We start from the raw sequence: 23,300 nt of genomic DNA, 5'->3' as shown, positions 1-23,300 counted from the left end.
TATTTTAACAATTTAGTATTATTATTATTTGTATTATTATTATTATTATTATTATTATTAAGGGTACTTTGGTCCTCATTTAGGTCTACATATATATATATATATATATATATATATATATATATATATATATATATATATATATATATATATATATATATTTAAACGTTTAAAGTAGTTGTTTAACCCTAAATACACAAAAAATAGACATTTGAAATCTTGATATAAAATCTGGCAAAACTGGGAATTTTTATTTTAGCTATTCGTTTATTTTTTATTACCATATTATTTTCATACAAGGTATTTAACAGGGACGTGTATTCATTTTTCTTTTTATTTGGTGCAAATTTAATGTGAAACATTTCGAACTACATTACCCACAATCCTTGAAAGACGACAGTGACGCTGCTATGAAACGTGTGTTGTGTTTGAATTCACCATGGCAACAGAAAGTCTTAAGTGAAAACCATCTTTACACCTGTTATAATAAGTATTTATATACGTTGTACACAGTTCTACAAATAATGAGTGCAAACGTGAAATCGTCACATTTACAACAAAGTGTGCAACAGGTAAGCGCACTCTTTATTCTGTTATAATGGCATTTTAACACGAATAGGCCTGGGTCACTGTTGTTAATTATTCTCTCCATTTGCGTGTATATTTTTAACACCCAAGATTACTGGAGCACAACGCGGGCCGAGGCCAGCAGAGTAAGTTTAGAGAATTAAATAAAACCTTACAGGCGAAATATGCACTTAAGTTTAACGTTTAAAACCACATTCATGTTCATTATTAAATTCATGAATTGTTCAATGTCTTTCACAGAGTTCCAGTGCTAAAATTGGAGACGCTGCACGACATGGAAGAGGAGGTGGGAAACCAAGGCATGATGATGATGATGATATGAGTCTTTTTATGATGTGGACTCTATTAAAATGGTAGTTCTCCCTCATGCCATCCCAGATGTGTTTGACTTTCTTGCTTCTGCTGAACACAAATGAAGATTTTTAGAAGAATATCTCAGCTCTGTAGGTCCATACAATGCAAGTGAATGGTGACCAAAAAAAGTCCAAAAAGCACATCAAAGCAGCATAAAAGTAACCCATATGACTCCAGTGGTTTAATCCATGTCTTCAGAAGCGATATGATAAGTTTGTATGAGAAACAGTTCAATATTTAATTGTTTTTTTAATATAAATCCTCCTCCCTGCCCATTAGGTGGCGATAAGCATGAAGAATGAGAATCGACAAAAACAAAAGAAAAAGAACTCTTGCGAGAGAAGAGCACTTAGGAAATTTGGAGTAGGGGGCCTGGGTAGCTCAGTGGTAAAAGACGCTGGCTACCACCCCTGGAGTTCGCTAGTTCGAATCCCAGGGCGTGCTGAGTGACTCCAGCCAGGTCTCCTAAGCAACCAAATTGCTAGGTTGCTAGGGAGGGTAGAGTCACATGGGGTAACCTCCTCGTGGTCGCTATAATGTGGTTTGTTCTCGGTGGGGCGCGTGGTGAGTTGAGCGCGGATGCCGCGATGGATGGCATGAAGCCTCCACATGCGCTATGTCTCCGTGGCAAAGCAATCAACAAGCCACGTGATAAGATGCGCGGTTTGATGGTCTCAGACACAGAGGCAACTGGGGTTCATCCTCCGCCACCCGGATTGAGGCGGATCACTACGCGACCACGAGGACATAAAAGCGCAATGGGAATTGGGTGAAAAAGGGGAAAAATCCAAAACAATAATGTGGAAGGGAAACTGATCAATATTCAAGCCTTTTTTACTATAAATTCTCCTCCCTGCCCAGTAGGTGGTGATATGCATGAAGAATGTGAATCACCAAAAACAAAAGAAAAAAAAATGTGCAAGTGAAAGTGGGGATTGAAAGTAAAAAAGGCCTTAAATTTTGATCTGTTTCTCACTCACACCTATCATATAGATTCTGAAGACATGGATTAAACCACTGGAGTTACTTTGATGCTGCCTTTATGTGCTTTTTGGAGCTTCAAAGTTCTGGTTAACATTCACTTGCATTGTTTGGACCTACAGAGCAGAGATATTCTTCTAAAAATCTTCATTTGTGTTCTGCAGAACAAAGAAAGTCATACACATCTGGGATGGCATGAGGGTGAGTAAATAATAAGAGAATTTTCCTTTTTAGGTGAGCTATCCCTTTAACTTGATCATATAAATAGAGTTCAAATGAAATGTAAACATATGGAAAGGAGGACATTTCAGACTGTTGTTGTCATTTTGGATTTAGCATCTTGCTATGATTCCCAAGAAAGCTGCAATCAAGATTGACCAAGGAAACCTTTCAGCCATGAGCTGGGGCTCTCCAGCCTCCACAAACTCAAAACAGGTACTCATTCAAAACTACTTTAAAGACCCCGTGGAACCATGTTTACATTTGATTAAGTCCATGTCTGTTTGCCAATGTATTCATAACATTTTTAGATGATTTATGCATTTAAAATGTACAGTGTTTTGTTGTTTTTCTCCTTAGTTTTTCGAGACCAAGGTGAAGCACTCAACTAATGATCCAGGGGCTTTTGTGGATCATGGGGATTCACTACAGCTGAACCACAGAGTCCAGACACAAAGAAGTCCACTGTACAGCCACAAACCAAACCTGGATCCATCTGACTTCACCTCCAAAAACACAGCACAACCCAGCTACAAGATGAGGGAGTCAGTGAGTTCAGTTTGTGGCTTGATCAATGATTGGCTCATGCCAATGTGTTATGCTCTAGAAGCACTGTAGAGTGTTTGATATGATTGGATGGTATTTTTGTGTGTTTATGTGTAGGAGGGGCTTACAGAAGAGAGGAAACTGCAAGCTGTTATTGAGCAGGTTATGGTGGACCAGCTGTCGAGGTCAGTATCTCTCTCTCTTCCCCCCTTTTTTGTCAGTTTTTGGTGAGTAATGTCATCGTGAGGATTCTCTAATGCACACGCAGGGCTGTCATTAGCGATCCGGAACAGAATGCTTTGTCTGTCAGTCCCACGAGTGTCCCACCACGCTACAGGAGATCTCTTCACCACACGGAGTAAAACCCACACACTGACATGACTCACATTCAGAACTCTCTGTCTCGTAGTCTTGGATTTCGAGAAGGTCATAGTGGTTACGTTCCCACCAGTACTGGAAGATTGTTAAAGGGATAGCTCATCCAAAAATAAAAATTCTCTCATTATTTACTCACCCTCATGCCATTCCAGATGTGTATGACTTTCTTTCTTCTGCTGAACACAATTGAAGATTTTTAGTAGAATATCTCAGCTCTGTAGGCCCATACAATGCAAGTAAATGGTGGCCAGAACTTTTAAGCTCCAAAAAGCACATAAAAGTAGCCTAAAAGTAATCCATTCGACTCCAGTGGTTTAATCCATATCTTCAAAATCTATATGATAGGTGTGGGTGAGAAACAGATCAATATTTAAGTCCTTTTTTTACTTTCAATCCCCACTTTCACTTGCACATTTTTTTTCTTTTGTTTTTGGTGATTCACATTCTTCACGCATATCACCACCTACTGGGCAGGGAGGAGAATTTATAGTAAAAAAGGCTTGAATATTGATCAGTTTCCCTTCCGCACCTATCATATTACGGATTACTTTTTTGCTGCATTTATGTGCTTTTTGCACCTTCAAAGTTCTGGCCACCATTCACTTGCATTGTATGGACCTACAGAGCTGAGATATTCTTCTAAAAATCTTTATTTGTGTTTTGCAGAAGCAAGAAAGTCATACACATCCGGGATGGCATGAGGGTGAGTTAATGATGAGAGAATTTTCATTTTTGGGTGAACTGTCCCTTTAACAATCTTCCAGTGCTGGTGGGAACGTAACCACTATGACCTTCTGCCATGACACGTGTAATGAACTACATACTGTAATTTTGCCAAAAATGTCACCATTTAGGTGTTTTTTTTTTTCTTTTTTTCTAAAGGGTCAAAACTAGGACATCCTTAACAGAGAACCTCTTATCCAACAAGCTCTGCTTTCAAGCCAGGATTATATCAAGGTAGAAACATTAAAGAATACTAGAAATAAAATACGTATTAGTTCTGTTTTATTGTGATGGAAATTCAGCCATTTGTTTGTATTTTACTGTGTATTGTGCGTGTGATTGGTATATAGGTGTGGACGTGAGGCATGTCGAGAGATTATTGGCTTCTTTTTCACATGTGACCAAACGCTGACAGTGTACGAGTATCGAAATTTTGGTAAAAACAGGTCAGCCTTTGATGTTTTCAATGTATACAAATACAGCACACCTCATTGTGCACACACAAATATAGTTTCCCTTCGGAGTTCAGTACAGTGCATAATGGCACAGTATTTCTGAAAAAATAAATAATGATTGAAACCTTTTTTTCAGGTGGAACGCATTGCCCTTTATCACTCGCGGTGTGTATTTAAACAGAGGGAGGCCGTACTGCCTGCAGGATATCTCACAGGTTCCACTCACTCATTATCTGTCACACACACACACACACACATGTACACAAACACAGACTTGTATTAATTCATTAACACTCTGCCTACATTGCTCAGGGTGCCGAACTTCACTTCTCTACAAGCGGCCCACACCTCCCCCAAAGTCTGAGGCAGCAGCCTTGTCTGACCCTCAAAGTTACTGATGTGGATGAGACAGCCAAGAGAGCTCTGCTGTATGTATCTCTCTCTCACACACAAACACACACACACACACACACACACACACACACACATACACACAGTGTGTATGCAAGTGGAAGTACTCAGAGAGTTTCTATTGTGCAGTGCCCAGTCTGGGGAAAGACTAGATCATCTCTCTGAAGAGGAAATCAATGAAACAAACACCCTAAAGGCAATTCAAGGTAATACATGATGCACTATTCCTCTCGTACACACTAATATTTTCATTCAAGTAAATGAAACATTCACCCAAAACATCAATTTTACAAAAATGATAACTGTCCCAGAGTTTTTGGCGTCATTTCCACCACACCAAATATTTTTGCTCTTCATAAAGTTTTTTCGAAAGTTAGCGTACTTGTTAAGCAAGTTAACAAAAGTGTCAGTGAAGAGCATGCTTAAGATTAAATATGAGACAAAACAAAGAAAAATCAAGGGAAATATCACTTGTGAGCAGAGTATTTTTTATTGGCCGTCATTTCCGTATAAGCTGTAATTTTGCAGAATTACACAAAAAGTGTGACAATATAATTTAACACTGTGTATTTAGGATGCATAAAATGTTAGCTATGGAATGAGCCTTAGCAACACAAGGGATCCGGCCATTTTATTTAAAAAAAAAGTCAAAAATGTCATTTCCGGGACCTGGGAGCTCAGTGGTAAAGACGCTGGCTACCACCCCTGGAGTTCATTGGTTCGTATCCCAGGGCGTGCTGAGTGACTCCAGCCAGGTCTCCTAAGCAACCAAATTGGCCCGGTTGCTAGGGAGGGTGGAGTCACATGGGGTAACCTCCTTGTGGTCGCTATAATGCGGTTCGTTCTAGGTGGGGCGCGTGGTGAGTTGAGCGCGGATGCTGTGGTGGATGGGTGAAGCCTCCACACGCGCTATGTCAACGTGGCAATGCGCTCAACAAGCCATGTGATAAGATGCGTGGGTTGACGGTCTCGGATGCGGAGGCAGCTGGGATTCGTCCTCCACCACCTGGATTGAGGCGAATCACTACGCCACCACGAGGACATAAAAGTGCATTGGGAATTGGGCATTCCAGATTGGGTGATTCCACAGTGTCATTTCTATCAACGTCATTTCCAACACTGAAATATTTTCATGACTTTCAGAAAAAATGACAAAAACAACATAAATCTCCTGTGGTGCAAGCACACACACTGTTGGACATTGTTAGCAGATAAAGCAGGTGTTTTTTGCCCTGATAGTAAAAACCCCTAATACTTACACTGAAGGAAGGTCCTAAGCCATATCTTGGAACCAGAATATCAAAGAGACTGCTGTTGTGGCACAGAAATTACATGCTTCACCTTTAGGTGAACGTGGACCCTTGAGGGCTAAATGAATAATTAAAGGAATGTTCCGAGTTCAATACAAGCTAAGCTCAGTCAACAGCATATATTTATAGCATATATAGTTGATTACCATAAAAAATTATTTCACTAATCCCTAGTTTATTAAAAAAAAAAAAAAAAAAAAAAGAAGAAGCAAAAATCATGGTTACAGTAAGGCACTTACAATGGAAGTGAATGAAGCCAGTTAATAAACACTAAAATACACACTGTTTTAATAGCCACAAGACATACAAATTATACTGCACATGTTAACATGATTTTAGTGTGATGCATAATGCTGCCATGACAACAAAGTTGTTCTATTATATGTAATGTTACACAGATAAGGTTACTAAACAACTACATCACATTAAAATAATGTTAACACATACTGTATAATGTTTGTCTTGTGGCTATACTTTTGAAACTGTATATTTTAATGTGTATGGACTGGCCACATTCACTTCCATTGTAAGCGTCTTACTGCAACCACACTGTTTTTTTTGGTCGTAATCAACTTTATGCCACAAATGCTGCTGATTCAGCTTAACTTGTACTGAACCCGGAACATTCCTTGAATAAATCATGGAAGACATGGATTTCAGTGCTCTGATTGTTAAATGTTTTACAGGTGCAGTTCGTGATAGGCTGAGGGGGTGTGCCGTCCAGACCCTGATTAATCTAGGCAGACATCTGCAGAACTCTGATCTAAAGGCTCATAGTGTTCAGAGAAAAGAGCTGCTCAGAAAATCTCTGATGGACCATCTGTGTCTCACTCAACAGGTATAGAGAAGTAACAAATAATCAAGAACAACAACCACATCTATCAATCTATCTATCTATATCTATATCTATCTATCTATCTATCTATCTATCTATCTATCTATCTATCTATCTATCTATCTATCTGTCCTATCTGTCTATCTTTCTGACTGTCTGTCTGTCTGTCAATCTATCTATCTATTTATCTGTCTGTCTGTCTGTCTGTCTGTCCTATCTATATCTGTCTGTCTGTCTGTCTGTCCTATCTATCTGTCTGTCTGTTCTATCTATCTATCTATCTATCTATCTATATATCTATCTATTTATCTGTCTGTCTGTCTGTCCTATCTATATCTATCTGTCTGTCTGTCTGTCTGTCTGACCTATTTGTCCTATCTATCTATCTATCTGTCTATCTATCTATCTATCTGTCTGTCTGTCTGTCCTATCTATATCTGTCTGTCTGTCTGTCTGTCCTGTCTGTCCTATCTATCTGTCTGTTCTATCTATCTGTCTGTCTGTCTGTCTGTCAATCTATCTGTCTGTCTGTCTGTCCTATCTGTCCTATATATCTGTCTGTCTGTCTGTCTGTTCTATCTATCTATCTATCTATCTATCTGTCTGTCTGTCTGTCTGTCCTATTTGTCTGTCTGTCTATCTAATCTATCCTTCTGTCTGTCTCTCTATCTGTTTGTCTGTCTATCAAATCTATCTGTCTGTATCAATCTAGTCTGTCTGTCTTTCTGTCTGTTTCTCTGTCTGTCTGACTATCTAATCTATCCTTCTGTCTGTCAATCTGTCTGTCTGCCATAAGGCCTGTACAAAAGCACCTGGGTAGGGTTGCACCAGCTGCGCATAAGGTCTCACTTAAATTGAGACGTAAAGTTCACACTAAGGGCTGAGTAACTACTAGTTAGTTTGTAACTAAATCAGTGCTTAATTTGGTTGCACCACCTGTTCTTAAGGCAAGACTTAACTAGTAGGTTGTAAGCTCTCTGTAAAGTAATGCATAGTCACACATGACGTTTGCCTGTATTTATCCAATGAACAGCCTTCAAATTTGTGCACAGAACTGTTAAAAGGCCGTGAACTTCAATTTGATCTTGTTACGGTTGATGTTCAAGCTCACGTAACTGTCAGATATAATAAATTATATCCCCGTTAAAATACGATACGTAATAAAAACAAGATTTCATTAATGATATAGGCTATTTAGCCTACGTAAATAACAATATTCAATAACTGTATCTAAAATGAATAAGGGACAATAAATAAATACTAATACAACAGGCTGGAAAAATAGACATTTATTCATTTTAATATTTTATATATTTCGTATATGTTGAAACGTGACACCGGGCGGCATACACAGGAAAGTGCACCTTTAGATTTGTTTCAAATCTGAAGAAGTAAGTTTTTTTACATAATGTTTTCTCCTGTAAATGTAAACGAATCCTACCTGAGTTTAATGGTGCAATGCTCAAATATTTAGTAGAGCGTAAATTGTGACTCAGTGCCCATTTACGTCACAACTAGGCTAAGTTGTAACGTACGTATAGCTGGTGCAACTGGCCCCAGATGTTGGTGTAGAACATTATTTGGGCGTGCTGAGCAGTTACATTAGTGTGAACTGTGTGTGTCAGGACTTCGGGGCGGTGTGGAGGATTATGAGTCGGCGTGCGGAGGGGCGGGTGCACCCCTCTGATGTGATGCGTGCCGTTACCGGAGAGATGAGCGAGAACAGAAAAGCGGTCTTTCTGAAGGTGACAGACAAGTTTTTGATTGCTTTTGTCCTCCAGAGGACGCTGTTGAGCTCTGTGAAGTTCCAATCTGCTGATTTGCTGCTGTTTTGAATGCCAGTGTCTCTCTGTTTTTTTTCAGGTTTATGTAAAGCTTGACCCAAATAAAACCGGTTCCATCTCCCTAACTGATATACAAAAATTCTATAGAGGCAAACAAGACTCTGTCCCAACACAAGGTGAGCCACTAATTTCATTTTTATGTTCATAGGCCATAGCTTTTAAAGTAGTATTTACATGTATTTAGTGTTTGTCAGTATTTCACAACACAAACTGACAACCTCAGTGACCATTTACTTCCATTGCATCTTTTTTTTTTTTTTTTTTGTCATACAATGAAAACAAATAGGCATTATTTTGCCTAAGATCTCCAGTTGTATGGGTTTGCAGCACCATCCATTTTTGGCTCACCCTCAAAATGATTTTTGGAGTAACTATCCCTTTAAATGTGTGGTACCTCTGTGTTCATTCCTGGAAAAGCAATATAGAGTTAAATTTAAAGATAAACTTAAAAACACTGCAGTTATTAAAGTTAACTTATAACAAAGCAATGAAGGTGGACCAAAAGCACTATTACTGAATGGGTCTCATGGATGACTGATGTTTATGAAAATATGTTTATCATTTTTACTGTTGACAGAAGCGGGTTCAAACCCTAACTTCCTGGCCTTCATACAGGAAGCAGGAAAGGTCACAAAAAGTGTGTCCTATGCTGAGTTTGAGGACTATTACGAGGGTCTGAGTATTGAAATCCCTGATGATGAAGAATACATCAACAATCTGAGAGTTACATGGAGTATCTGACAGTGTGTTAGATTCCCATATCAACCTAGTTTATACAGTACAATTTGTAAATATAAGTAAAACATTGAGCTACTGTACTGAACATAATGCAAGGATGCAGCTTTAGTTTTTAAATAGTTTTTGCTTAATTGCAGCTCAATGCAAAGTTGACTTTATAAACTGTAACTCTGAAATGACCAAATGCTTTAGCTGTGACATTGTGTGATGTTGTAGATCTATCATGCGAAACATTTCAATTACTGCTTAAATTGTCACATGCTAACCAGTTTTTATTGATTAAGTGATGTTGAGAAATAATCTGTTGATTTTATTGAGCTACAACAATATCTGTACATATTCACACCTTAAGATGAAAGGCTGTGCAAAAAAAGAAAAAAGAAAAGTTAATTCACAGATGAATCGTGTGTCCAATATGGACATAAATATATGCATTAAAAGGTTATCTGTGTCTATATGTATGGAAGGTCTCTCTATGTGTCAATGACCGTTAGACAGTCCTGTCCCAGATCCATTCGAATATGCATGTTTATACTCTTCCTCAGAACCCTCCTCATCCTCTTCTTCATCACTTCTCTCATCACCCTTCAGCTACAGAGGAAAGATAATTTATTATATTCACTTCATCGGGACAAAAAGAATCAGTAAAACCTTCTATATCAAAAAACATAAAGAAAGTTACATATATACATTGTTTTGGTTTATTTAATAATGTCTGCATTAATCCAGGTGATTATTTAACTTGGCGAAAAGGTTAAAAAAAGTATTCAGAAAGTATTCAGACCCCTTTATTTTTTCACATTTTGTTATGTTGCAGCCTTATGCTAAAATGCTTTCAATTCTTTTTTTTTTTTCACACATCAATCTACACTCCATACCCCATAATGACAAAGCAGATTTTTTGTAATTAACATTTTTTATTGATTCAAAGAAATAACACAGAGAAAATCACAACATATACACACCGAATCAACATTTAACTTTTAACCCTCATTAATGTCTCTCCCCAAACACCAACCCCACCCTACCCCAAAGAACACCCCTGTGGTCACATAAAATAATACACACTCACACAAACAATAAAATATAAAATAAATAAAAAATAAAATAGATAATAAACATGCATAATTAAACTAAACGTCTCTCGCCTCATCCCTTCGCCTCGAGTCCCCAAAACCACCAAATACCTACCCCACTTCCTGAAGAACAAGTCCTCCAGCCCCAGCCTTCCATCTGTCATCTTCTCAAAAGCCGCCACCCTAATGGTGGCACTCCATCTGACTTCCAACTCCTTAAAATAATTTGCCTGCCAATCATCATGCCAGTCAGAACCCAGTTTTTTTTATATATTTGTCCCCCGAATTTATAACTTCCCCTTCACCCAAAATACAAAGTCTGGGGCAAAGTAAAATTTGAGTGCCCAGAATGTCACTCAAATAATTTTGAACCTTTAACCAAAAATCCTGGATCTTAACACATCCCCAAAAAACATGGGTTGTGTCTCCAACTTCTGATTGGCATCGCCAGCAGGTGGGTGCGTCTTTAAGACCAAGCCTATATAATCTAGAGGGGGTCCAATAAAATCTTTGTAAAATCTTAAATTGCATAAGGCACACCCTTGCATCTCTAGATGCAAACTTGACATTTTTCAGAATCTTAGTCCACACTCCCTCCTCCAGTACCAAATTCAAATCTTTCTCCCATAATCTCTTGAGAGAAGTTAAAGCTCCATCCCCCAGACTCTGAATTAGCAGGGAGTAATACACTGATGCCTCATGACCTTTTCCAAAAGCAGTTATCACCTCTCCCAAAGTATCTGCCGTTTTAGGGGGGGGGGGGGGGGTGTGCTACTCCCAAAAACAGTACAGAGCATGTGGCGCAGCTGTAAATACCTATAAAACTGAGATCTGGGAATCCCAAAATGATGACCCAAATTCTCAAAAGATCTCAACACTCCATTCTCATACAGGTCGCCGAGTGTAGCAACCCCCCTCACAATCCACTCTGACCAACAGAAAGGGGACTTGTCGATACATCATTTTGGGTTAAGCCATATGCTCGAGGCAAAATTTAAATAAATGTCCGAATTGAATATTCTGGCCACTCGTCCAAATCATGTGCAAATGTGAGATAGCGGGGTGTGACTTAACTTATCCGGTTAGTTTGATAGAAATGCTTTGCAATGGCAAAATAGGGGCAAGAACTTCCTGTTCAATAGAAAACCAGGGAGGGGCTCTTTCAGGTGGAAGCGACCAGTGAGCCAGATGCCTGAGACCGAACACATAATAATAAAACAAAATCTTAGGTAGGCCTAGCCCACCTTTGTCAATCGGCCTATGTAACTTATTAAAATGTAGTCTGGGACGTAGACAAAGCAGATTTTTGTTAACTTTTTTAATTTATTAAAAAGAAAAAAACTGAAATATCACATTGACATAAATATTCAGACCCTTAACTCAGTTGAAGCACCTTTGGCAGCGATTACAGCCTCAAGTCTTTTTGGGTATGATACGACAAGCTTTGCACACCTGGATTTGGGGATTTTCTGCCATTCTTCTCTGAAGATCCTCTCAAGATCTATCAGGTTGGATGGGGACCGTCATTGGACAGCCATTTTCTGGTTCGATTGGGCTCAAGTCTCAGGGCTCTGGCTGGGCCACTCAAGGACATTCACAGAGTTGTCCCTAAGCCACCCCTGCATTGTCTTGGCTGTGTGCTTAGAGTCATTGTCCTATTGAAAGGTGAACCTTTGGCCCAGTCTGAGGTCTTGAGCGCTCTGGACCAGGTTTTCATTAAGGATATCTCTGTATTTTGCTGCGTTGAGCTTTCCTTCAACCCTGACCAGTCCCCCAGTCCCTGCCGCTGAAAAATTCCCCCACAGCATGATGCTACCACCACCAAGCTTCACCGTTGGGATGGTATTGCACAGGTGATGAGTGGTGCCTGGCTTCCTCCAGACATGACGCTTGGAATTGAGGCCAAACAGTTCAGTCTTCATTTCATCAGACCAGAGAATCTTGTTTCTCACAGTCTGAGAGTCCTTTAGGTGCTTTTTTGCAAATTTCAAGAGGGGTTTCATGTGTCTGGCACTGTGGAGAGGCTTCCGTATGGCCACTCTACCATAAAGCCCAGATTGGTGGAGTGTCATAGTGATGGTTGTCTTTCTGAAAGTTTCTCCCATCTCCACACATGATCTCTGGAGCTCAACCAGAGTGACCATCAGGTTCTTGGTCACCTCTCTTACCAAGGCCCTTCTCCCCCGACTGCTCAGTTTGGCCAGGCGGCCAGCTCTAGGAAGAGTCCTGGTTGTTCCAAACTTCTTCCATTTAAGAATTATGGAGGCCACTGTGCTCTTGGGAATCTTCAATGCATCAATTTGTCTTTGGGAGAAACGCCAACAAAACTACATCTGGTAAGAAACCTAATTAAGTTTTTACATTAAAACCTATTTAAGTCAAAAGACAGAGAGTCTATTGTTTCTTATGCCATTTTGAAAATTTCAACGATTTATTGCAAAACGGCATGCTGTTAAACACAGTAACCCTGGATGTGGACTATAGGGCTATTTTTCCTTAGAAATCCTATATTCATTATGCATTATCACATTGAGAATCAATGGGTTCATCCAAAAGCTGAAAAATTTTGCTTTCAGAGGCTTTATAAGGAGTTAGGATGAAAATAAGGTGCATTTCAAACTGTTCTGAGACCAGTGCAGACAGACAGCATACTGGTGGTTAAGTCATTCACTAAATAAGCAGCAAGGGAGCATCCTATAGCTTTCCTATGCAGCCAAGTGCATTGACATTTAACATTCGATCAAAAGTTCAGTTTCAGACTGCAGATGATGTTTAGACCACTCAACATGTTTGGCAGACATGGGACAATGATAATCAGTACATAGATTCAGAATTTATCATGTATTATTTTATTACATGGTTAGCATTGATTGGACGATGCTGGACATTACTTAACGTCTCAAAACATGAATAACCAACACTCCTGGAGACATAATAAACAATTTGATAAACAAATCTGACTTTCTATAGCTTGGTATGATTTTAAATTTCACGAATTCTTTTCTTTTACTTTTCACAACTTAGTCCCACTGTCCCCATATGAGGACATCAATTTTTATTAGGGGCCACAAGTTACAAATCAAAAAGGGAAATGGAAAATGCTCACAGCAGTCGTGCTCGGGTATAAGCAAAAAATGTATGTATGTTAGACTCTTCTTCCATATTTAATCTCTCTCTTTCAGCCCTTGTTTCTCCTTACCTCGAGTAAGACGTCAGATGTGTCGTGCACTAACATGACTAGTGTGCCAATGCGGATGTAGTTGGCACACCAGGAGAAAGACAGCAGGGTTAGAGTGGCCCAATGGTGGACCAGCTGCTCCTTAAAATCCTACAGATTGAAAGAGAGGTCAGTAAACCTAAACAGAGAGGCTTATGATGAGATATGGCAACTTCTGAAAAGCCAAGAGAATAATTGAATATCCTCAAGAACAGACCCACAACCAACATCTTTTTTCAATTTTTACATTTGTCAAACAAAATAGCAACCTCAATTTCACTTTACAGTTTTGCATTTAAAAAACTGAATGTATATTGTCATTGCATTATAAGGACTTGCGTAAAGTAGCATGCTAATTGGTTCATGACATTAATAACAATGCAACCTACAGCCATAGCCGATGAAGCATGTTATTGACGTTGATGCCGTTCACATCTCTTTCTGTCCTTGTTAGAGCCAGTTGTCCTTTGTCTTTGAAGACTGTAGTGTACACCTTTGGATGAAATCTTCAGTTTTTTGGCAATTTCAAGCATTGTATAGTCTTCATTCCTCAAAACAATGATTGACTGATGAGTTTCTAGAGAAATCTGTTTCTTTTTTGCCATTTTTGACCTAATATTGACCTTAAGACATGCCAGTCTATTGCATACTGTGGCAACTCAAAAACAAACACAAAAACAATGTTAAGCTTCATTTAATGAACCAAATATCTTTCAACTGTGTTTGATATAATGGCAAGTGATTTTCTAGTACCAAATGATCAATTTATCATGATTACTCAAGGATAAGGTGTTGGAGTGATGACTGCTGTCTAGATTTGATCAAAAATGACTTTTTTCAAATAGTGATGGTGCTGTTTTTTACATCAGTAATGTCCTGACTATACTTTGTGATCATTTGAATGCCACTTTGGTGAATTAAAGTACCAATTTCCTTCTGAAACAGCAAAATCTGTACATTACTTCAAACTTTTGGCCACCAGTGTAGATCTTTTGGAACAGAGGTTCTTAACCAGGGGGCTGGGTTCCACTAGGAGGCCTCTGAAAGTTTAATTTAAGACATTAATGTGATTTAAATGACTAAGTTATAATAGAGTATTAAATAAAAATCACTAAATCTAATGATTTTAGTGATACAGAATGTAAACTGACATAATATTTCTTCTTTTAATTCAACATTACTTTTCAGCAACTGTTGTTTTATTGAAGAACATATAGTTGTTGAAATGTCTGGAATCACAAAATTAATAGTGATTATTCACATTGACACTCCTAGTTTCTGATAACAAAAAAGTTTGAAAACTAGCTGATTTGCCATCATTAAAGTAAAAGTATCAGAGGAAATATCTTACTTGATACTTATCTTAATAGCCTACAAAAACCTTAGCCTAGGTGCCATACAAGCTAGAACCACCACTGAGCACAGCAGTATTCTTTAACAACTGTAATATTGTGAAAGATGTATGTATAACTGGCTCCACCAATGCACACTAGTCTGTGCTTGACTTTCAGCAGTTACTGTTGATCCTAGTACTTTAAACAGGCATTTGTCTCACCAGAGTATCTACCCTCACTGTCTCTCTGGTGTGGGTGTTCTGTCTCCATCTAGTGGTAATCAACAGAACAGAATTTAAAGCATCAATAAAGGTGTCAAACATGAATGAAATACAGTGTGCAGAAATCAAAAAAGGATATAGGTGAGTAACAGGTAAGTTTCCTAACGTTTACAACAGAATATTGACCTGCCCTGGTGAAATTGGTGATATTAATACAGAAAACAAAGACTCCTCGCTTTCCACTTTTTATTATAAACAGTTTTCATATTTTTCATTATATTATCAAAATATTGTCCGAGTTTCTCAAGACCTCTAGAAATAACATTGAAGTGAACGTTATATGTGAATGCTGGTTTGTAACTGTTATTAGCTAACTGATTCCTGGTAGCACAATGCATATCGAACACATCTGCCACTTAATATAGAGATGAATACACAGTGGCCATGTACACAGTGCTGGTAAATATGGTTGTCAATCCTCTTCTGAGTGCTTAAAAGAACAGTTCACCAATAAATGAAAGTGACGACAGAAGTTTACCAAAATTCAGCAAACACTAATACATCTCAGGTCTTTAATATTAGTTTGGTCAAAAATAGCTAACACTAAATGGGTTAAACCAAAATGTTGCCATGTTTATCACCATGTCAGCCATCACGACTTGGTAGCAGGAGTGAGTTCTGTATTCTGTACACCGTACGATAACTTAGTGGATCCACTGACACAAACAGTAAATGTAAACAGTGTATACACTGCCAGTCTATTCATACCTTTTGTCCCCCATTAGTAGGGATGGTGGTAATTTAGAAGTGATGATTCTGATTGGGTCTAAATCATGATCCCTGAAAACGTCTTCACAGTGAATATAGCATGCTTTTCATGTGCTTGAGCTGTGCTAGCATAGTGGTAAATAGAATTTATGTTAAATACTACAGTGTAGCTATTTATTTATTTATTTATTTATTTTTGTGAGTGAGATTCAACAAATGTTCACTTATCAATAAATTATTGGCTTTGCATGTCCATGAATCCACTTCAACATCACATTATGAAGAACATACATATAAAGATCTTGCTAACTGCCAACTTACACATGCTAACTTGTCATATGGATGAGACACTATAGATGTATATTGCCACCAAAGACAAATAGACAATTCCACAAAAAATTTGGCTCATTTTGAAGGTGGAGTATTGTGTTAATAGGTTCACATTTAGTTATTCTTTTTTTAAGTACATGGAACAAAACTCATGAGAACAACACCACAAAATGAAGGTTCCACTTGCTGAGTAACAAATCATTATGGACTGCAAAGCCCTTTGGCCCATAATCCTAAGCCTCTCTCTCCTCACCTGTTCTGGTTCAAGAGGTCAGGGTAATAAGATTTGGTGTGTGTGTGTGTGTGTGTGTGTGTGTGTGTGTGTGTGTGTGGATGTGTCTGTTCAGGTATCTGAATGTGAAACAGAAAATGGCAAGTCACAGTATAAGACAATGTTTAAGAGTCACTGAGCCATGTCATATGGCTCCAGAAGAATTCCAAAGTACCCAGTATGCACAAGCTGTCCTTGGCTGCACTCGGTCCTCCAATCAAGTTTGAGATGTTGTGCTGACTGGGTTAGCAACCAAGAGAACATCCACCAAGCCATCAACAGTTGGTCTACCTCCAGAATTACCAATGATGATTGTCAGTCTTCAATGAGAAATTGATGAGTCACAAATGAGTTGCTAATGGCATGGGTTGACTGGCACTGAGAGTGGTCACCAGATGCAAGGTGCTAAAGATGTGTAGTGTTGCTCCACTTTGTCTCAATACACTCATACAGGGGTGTTATTTTTGAGCTCACTGGGTGAAGGTGGCATCTGTTGACTGAGGTGTGTGAATGTGGTCGAGTGACTAGGTCTGAGTGATGTCTCCCTGGCAGTCTTGGAGCCTCTTTGCCTCGGAGGAAGAGTCTGACATCGGCCCTTGGCTTTGGTGCCTGGATCACGAGGTGGAAGCCCTTTCATTGCACTTCCCATCAGCTCTGGTTTGGAGGGAGGCCGTGGTAATCCTGTTGACTGGTTACCCACAAGCTCTGGTTTGGAAGGAGGACGTGGCAAGGCTGTCGAAAGGCCTCCTGCAAGTTCTGGTCTGGATGGTGGGTCAGGAAGTGCTGTCGAATTGCTGCTCATGAGCTCTGTTTTTGAAGGTGGCTGAGGCAGTTCTGCCAACTCAATTCCAGTAGAATCCATTTTGGACAACACAGACATCTGGTTTCCAGAAGGCTTGGTTGTAGACAGTGCTCTAGGGACATTCCGTGTGAGCTCGATAGGAGGAGGAGGAATCTTTTGGTCGAGGTGTATGAATGTGGTAGATTGGCTGGGTCTGGTTGCACCTTCCTCAGGCTCAGGTCCTCTGTGCCTTGGTGGAAGGGTTCGGCAACGGCTCCTAGCCTTGGAACTGGAGTCTTGATGTGGAGGTCCATTCAGATCAAACTGCCGATAACGGGATAGTGAGCCTGTTTTGACCAAATTAACAGATTGGTTTGAACAATCTGAGCCAAGATCCACAGGTGTTGAAGGTGTGGTGGGTGATTCAACATGACAGGGTATATCTGACAGGGACTCTGCAGTTGTATTGAGAGTCTCACAGGTAGAAGGTCGAGGTTTATCATCGAGAAGATCACTGGTGGATGCTATAGGTTCCTCTTCTGGTTGTTCCTCAGGCTCTTCCTCCTCTCCGTTGGATACCCAAAGTTCTTTTAGCACTTCTTCTGATTGGCTCAGCACTACCCTACTGCAGACAGGTGGCTCCTCTGGCAGTTCCTCCAAACTTTTGACAACTACATCAATGTTGGTTGTGGTCAATAGGTGTGAATTGGTGCACTGCTTGCCCGTCTCTTCTGTGAGTAAAAGATCTAACAGGAGTGCTTTCTCTCTCTTCAGCTGCTCCTTCAGAGAACGAGGAACATTTGGGATCAACCATGCCACCAGCATACTGAGGAACATAGCCAAATTCTACAACACAAAAAAATGAGGGTGAGTAAATTGTGACAGAATTTTCACTTTTGGGTGAACTTTAAGTTCTACCACTGAAAATAATTTCAATTTGTCCCTTTGTTGGTAAAAATAAAGGAAAATGCTCTTACAATGGCAGCTTTTAGGGCAAGTATACCAGAGGATTTTAAAGCAGACACATGAAGCCTGTATTTTTGTTAAGGCATTGACATGAATTCTTCAGCAGAAATGTTGATATTTCAGAAATTAAGTTTTTAAAATCATCCCAAATAATTTAGGTGGAATTGCTCCATGTTTAAGTGTTATGGTTATACTTTCGAAACAGCATATTTTAAATGTTTTTTTTTTTTACAGATATGTAAATTTTCCCTCAGGCTTCCATTATAAGTGCATTGTTTTTACAAATTGAGTGACAAGTCTGTATTTTTCCCTCTCTGAAAGGATAAAGCTATATAGCTACATATTCTAAATAAAGTTAGAGTTAGGGTTATGTATGTACTATTGCTAACAACTGTTACAAAAACTGACCTGGAAAAAAATGACAAATGCCAAACGTGCAGCAAGCACAGACCAGTATTGCTTAGAGAGCTGGTAAGACTCTGGTGACCACGGGGGATCTCGATAGTCTTTGTACCTATGAGGGTAAGGAGTTGTTGGAGATAGAGTGTGGTATCAGAAAATGCAGGTAAGTTTTGTCCACGTTAGCATTTTTGTTTGTAGGTGTATTTGTGTGTTGTGTGTACCTGCAAATACGGAGTTGTCTGTCAAAGTCGGTGTCATGCGGCGCAGTACCAGGTTTAAAATTGCTTGTGTCAAAATAAGCCAGTGTATGGTTGGTAAAGCCATGCATGGTTCCTGTCTGACTGTACAAATACTGATACACCATTCGAGGAATAAACTCTGATGTAAAGGAGATCACAAATGCCTTGAGGGAAAGCAAGAGAGAAATAAAGAAAACTTAAAAATCTTTGCCACCAGCGGTTAGATGTGAATTTGTTTTGTCAGAAGTTATAATTTTTGTGTTAATACTCACATTTGTAATGACTGCAAACTTGCTGATTCCACTCAAGATGTTGTACCATATGCCTGGGAAAGGATTGATAAACAAATGGCAGTCTTTAAAACATCACCAGTTACACATGTAACCTCGGTTCCCTGAGATGAAGGGATCAAGACATTGCCGTAAGCATTATGGGGAAGTCCTTCTAAACAACCATGTTGAAACTCTTATACAATCATGCCAATCCTCTGATTGGCAATGGTGTCTGAGCCCCGCCCATTCAGGTGTGCAGTTGGCCTATATATATGACTGAGGGACAAGAGTGAGTCACTCATATTATGCCTTTGTTTGGAGATGGACGTTCCTTTTATGCAGCCTTTGTTTGGAGATGGATGTTCCTTTTGTGCATCCTCCATAACAAATAAAGAGTTTATCCGACAGCCTAAACTGACAGATGTGCTCAACATATATATGCAATGCCCTCACCGGGCATAACATATGCATAGATTGCTCTTCATCTGAATTAAATGATGGGGGAAAGAAGGCTTGCAAACAAACCACCTGAGCCCTGAAGGGCGCTGATAAAACCTTAGGCATGTAGCCTTTTCTAGGTTTAATAGTGGCTTTTGACAGATCTGGACCAAACTCCAGGCATGAGCTGTCAGTCGACAGAAAGACAGCCAGCAGCTCAAGGCGGTTGATGTGCTATGCCCGTTTTGCACCTGTCCAGGTGTACATCGTCGTCCATCGCACACCGCGCATTGATGCATTTCGTAAACGTGTGGAAGCCAGAGACAGACCGAAAGGAAGGACACTGTATTGATATGCAGTTCCCTCGAACCTCAAAAACTGCCTGTGATGCGGTGCAATTGGTACATGAAAGTACGCGTCCTTCAGATCTATTGATGCAAACCAGTCCTGAGGATGTGCGATAAGATCTGTTTCTGAGCATGCGATTGAAGCGTCTCAGATCTAGAATGGGCCGAAGCCCGCATCCTTCTTTGGAACGAGAAAATAACGGCTGTAAATCCCGCTGTGTGTGTCGCAGTTTGGGACAGTCTGTATTGCATTTTTTGCAAGGAGACTGTAAATTTGTGAAGCAAGGTGGCCAGTGTACCAACTGAATCGTATAACTGTGCCCGACTGTTTTTAACACCCAGTCTGACACGCCCATGAGGGGCTCGCCACACGTTCCCGCAGTGGGACAGTGGGCTTATTGATTCGCTCACTACAGGAGACAGAGCGCCGCTCACCACAGGGGAGCGGTTGAGCATAATGTATGGGGTGCATAATACATGAAGAGGAAATGGCCCTTTTTCTGAGAATGTGTGAACGTCCCGTGTTTGTACATTGGGCACTTTTTTCTCTTTTGTGAGAACAAACTCTGTTTGAGTAATGCACACAGAAGCAACTGTGATGAGGAGGAGGGCGTGGCCAGGCCATCAGGATGGATCCCAATCAGCCGGGAGAAGGATAAAAAGGAGCCGAAGACGCCACTTAGGGAGAGAGAGAGAGATGCACACGGAGCTGTGTGTGTGTGTCAGTGTTTGTGTAGTGTCTGATTAAAAGTCTTTGTGATTGTTCATCCGGTTCCTGCCTCCTTCTTTTCGATAAGCAAGAGAACTTTTTGTTACACTGATGCCGAAACCCGGGTCTTTGGAGGAGGACCACGCTGTCCTGGAGACCTCAATGCTGGCTCAAGAACGTGACGCCAAGGATACACAATCTGGTGGTACTGGAGCGGTTCGTCTGCCAGGAGGCGGTGCAGCCTGCTGCCGACCGCCAGGAAGCAGTGGAGCCTGCTGCCGACCACCAGGAGGCGGCAACCAAGGGACGGCTGAGCGAGTCCAGTACCATCGCCCGGCATCGCTGGCGGAGGTGTTCCAGCTGGCTGAGGACCGGGTGGGCGGCATGGGTTTTTTCTTTCCCTTCTCTCTTTTTGGGATTTCCATCCCATGGCAGTATTATGGCAGAGGTGAACTGCAACTGCCTGTTCCACTGGGGGAAGCTTTGAATAGCCTTTTTCATCACCGTAGTCATCTTTAGTGAGGACGGCAGCACCTCCGACCTGAATGCGCAAAGAGTAATGTGCACAACAGGTCTTTGTGAGCTACACATGGAACTCAAGGAAGAATGGTGTGCTCCTCCAGACTGCGGTCTGTTGATGATGGCCGGTTTGCATAAACCATTCATCCAGGCAAGAATTTTCTGGCTCTTCTGGAGGGGACCACTCAAGACCGAGCTCTTCAACCACCCTAACGAGGATGCGACAAAGCTCCTTGTCCGTGGCGTGAACACATTCTTCACCCTTGCTGGGGGAAGAGGTGGCAACATTAGACTTGGAAATTGTGATCCACTCACTTATTTCATCAAGGTTAGACTATTGCAACTCATTGTACATTGGTCTGCCCCAAACTGCGTTATCCCACCTACAGCTTGTGCAAAACAAGGCAGCTAGGCTTTTAACAGGGTCAAGGAAGAGGGATCACATTTCCCCTGTTTTAGCATCTTTACACTGGCTTCCAGTGAAATTCAAGGTCGATTTTAAAATTCTGATTTTTGTCTACAAGGCACTACCTGGTCTCGTGCCCTAATAAATCAGTGACCTTCTACACGCTTACTCCCCAACCAAAGCACTCAGGTCTTCTGATCAACTTCTATTGAGGGTTCCTCATTGCCGCTATAGATCTAAGGGTGACTGTGCCTTTTCTGTGATAGGTCCTAATCTATGGAATAGTCTCCCTTTCCATGTGAGGTCAGCTTCATCATTAGCCATTTTTAAATCTTCTTTAAAAACATATTTTTATTCTGTGGCTTTTGAATAGTTCATTGAATAGGTTGAAATGGATTAATAAATGATGTTGTATTTAAATGTTTTTATTTATTTTTTATATTTTATATTTAACTTTAAATCAATCAGTTTTTATATATTTTGTTTGTTTGATCTGTAAATCACTTTGGGTCAACTTCTGTTGTTTTTAAATGTGCTCTATAAATAAAGGTTGACTTGACTTGGCATTCTCCATGAACCACTCGCCTGAAGCTCGGTACTGACGTCATGGTTCGGTGCATGCAGTCAGACGAAGAATACATATGAGTCAGTCACAGGCGATCCACACGTCAATCCAGAAGGGGGCGCGCATGGTAATGCAACGCTGTTTGCTAACCGCCACAACAGGGAAAAGAGCAGAAGAAGAAGAGACCATCTATGCACCAACCCAAAACAAGAATGGCTTCTTCTAATGCACAAGTTTTATTTTTCATTATTCTATTTATTTTGTACTTTTATAACACAAGAGATGCTTTTCAGTTTTGTAGCTGATTGTGACCAAATACCTTTTGTTTTTTATCAACCCTACAAAAAAATATGGCCTATGCAAGAGTGCATTATGTTTACTGCTTAGTGCTTAATACACTAAAGGAGGCTGTACAGTACCAACTACCTCAGGGGGGACTAAATGCCGCTAGGTAGAACAAACTGTAATTTGCACTACCGTCTGTTCAAAATAAATGAAAAGAAACCTAGCATTTGGGATTTGTTGCTTTTTCCTGTTGTACCGAACTCGTATTGAACCGTGACCCCAAAACCGAGGTACGAACCAAACCGTGACATCTGTGTACCGTTACACCCCTAGTGGATATTAGATCAGAAGTTCGGGGGGCTCACAGGGCTTGTCCTAGCACAAGATCCTCCCTAATTCTTCCAGCTTAACCTCACTGCCCTGCCGTGTCTCTTCATGTGGTCCCTCGGAACTTAACACAGAAGAGGCAGGTGGGAGGGCATGAGATGCTGGATCTTCCCTCAGAACGAGGTCAGTCCTAGAGCACAACATCTGGAGATTCATGCCCTTGCAGTGATGGCAGTCTGTCTCCATTGGAGCTGCTTGTGCGTGGGCTCTCGTGCTCATCAGGCAGTGGGATGTGACGTTGGCATAAGAAACACTTGCGGAACGGCATCTTTAAAATATGCGCATCACGCAAGCGGCTCTTTTAGATAATATTTTATATATAAAAAGGATACAGTAATCCTGTCGGAGTGCTGTGGGAAGCAGGTAGGAGTCTTTGCTGAAGCGC

The 23,300-nt window shown here is 40.4% G+C and overlaps 2 protein-coding genes across 2 annotated transcripts in view; one reads left to right on the top strand and one right to left on the bottom strand.

Annotated features, from left to right (window-relative positions):
* The first annotated feature begins 298 nt into the window (after positions 1-298).
* Positions 299-10,009, top strand: LOC127416730 (calcyphosin-2-like). The gene is made up of 16 exons (XM_051656234.1): positions 299-572; positions 679-713; positions 829-874; positions 2,260-2,358; positions 2,503-2,691; positions 2,806-2,873; positions 2,957-3,046; positions 3,949-4,023; positions 4,140-4,235; positions 4,381-4,459; positions 4,557-4,672; positions 4,785-4,861; positions 6,652-6,803; positions 8,426-8,545; positions 8,664-8,760; positions 9,222-10,009. The coding sequence occupies exons 1-16, from the start codon at positions 411-413 to the stop codon at positions 9,383-9,385; spliced, it is 1,665 nt and encodes a 554-aa protein (XP_051512194.1). The 5' UTR covers positions 299-410; the 3' UTR covers positions 9,386-10,009.
* Positions 10,010-15,462: 5,453 nt separating this feature from the next.
* The window catches only part of LOC127416725 (anoctamin-1), a 54,308-nt gene continuing 46,470 nt past the window's right edge, over positions 15,463-23,300 (bottom strand). The window contains exons 24-27 of the mRNA XM_051656224.1: positions 19,260-19,312; positions 18,970-19,151; positions 18,755-18,860; positions 15,463-18,226 (exon numbers count right to left, since the gene is read on the bottom strand). Coding sequence (XP_051512184.1) covers positions 17,045-18,226; positions 18,755-18,860; positions 18,970-19,151; positions 19,260-19,312 — 1,523 coding nt within the window. The 3' untranslated portion in view covers positions 15,463-17,044. The remainder of the gene's footprint in view (positions 18,227-18,754; positions 18,861-18,969; positions 19,152-19,259; positions 19,313-23,300) is intronic.

Source organism: Myxocyprinus asiaticus, chromosome 26 (genome assembly GCF_019703515.2).
Source record: "Myxocyprinus asiaticus isolate MX2 ecotype Aquarium Trade chromosome 26, UBuf_Myxa_2, whole genome shotgun sequence".
Lineage (NCBI taxonomy): Eukaryota > Metazoa > Chordata > Actinopteri > Cypriniformes > Catostomidae > Myxocyprinus > Myxocyprinus asiaticus.
Note: the sequence above shows the minus strand (reverse complement) of the source record. Positions and strands in the feature narration are given on the sequence as shown.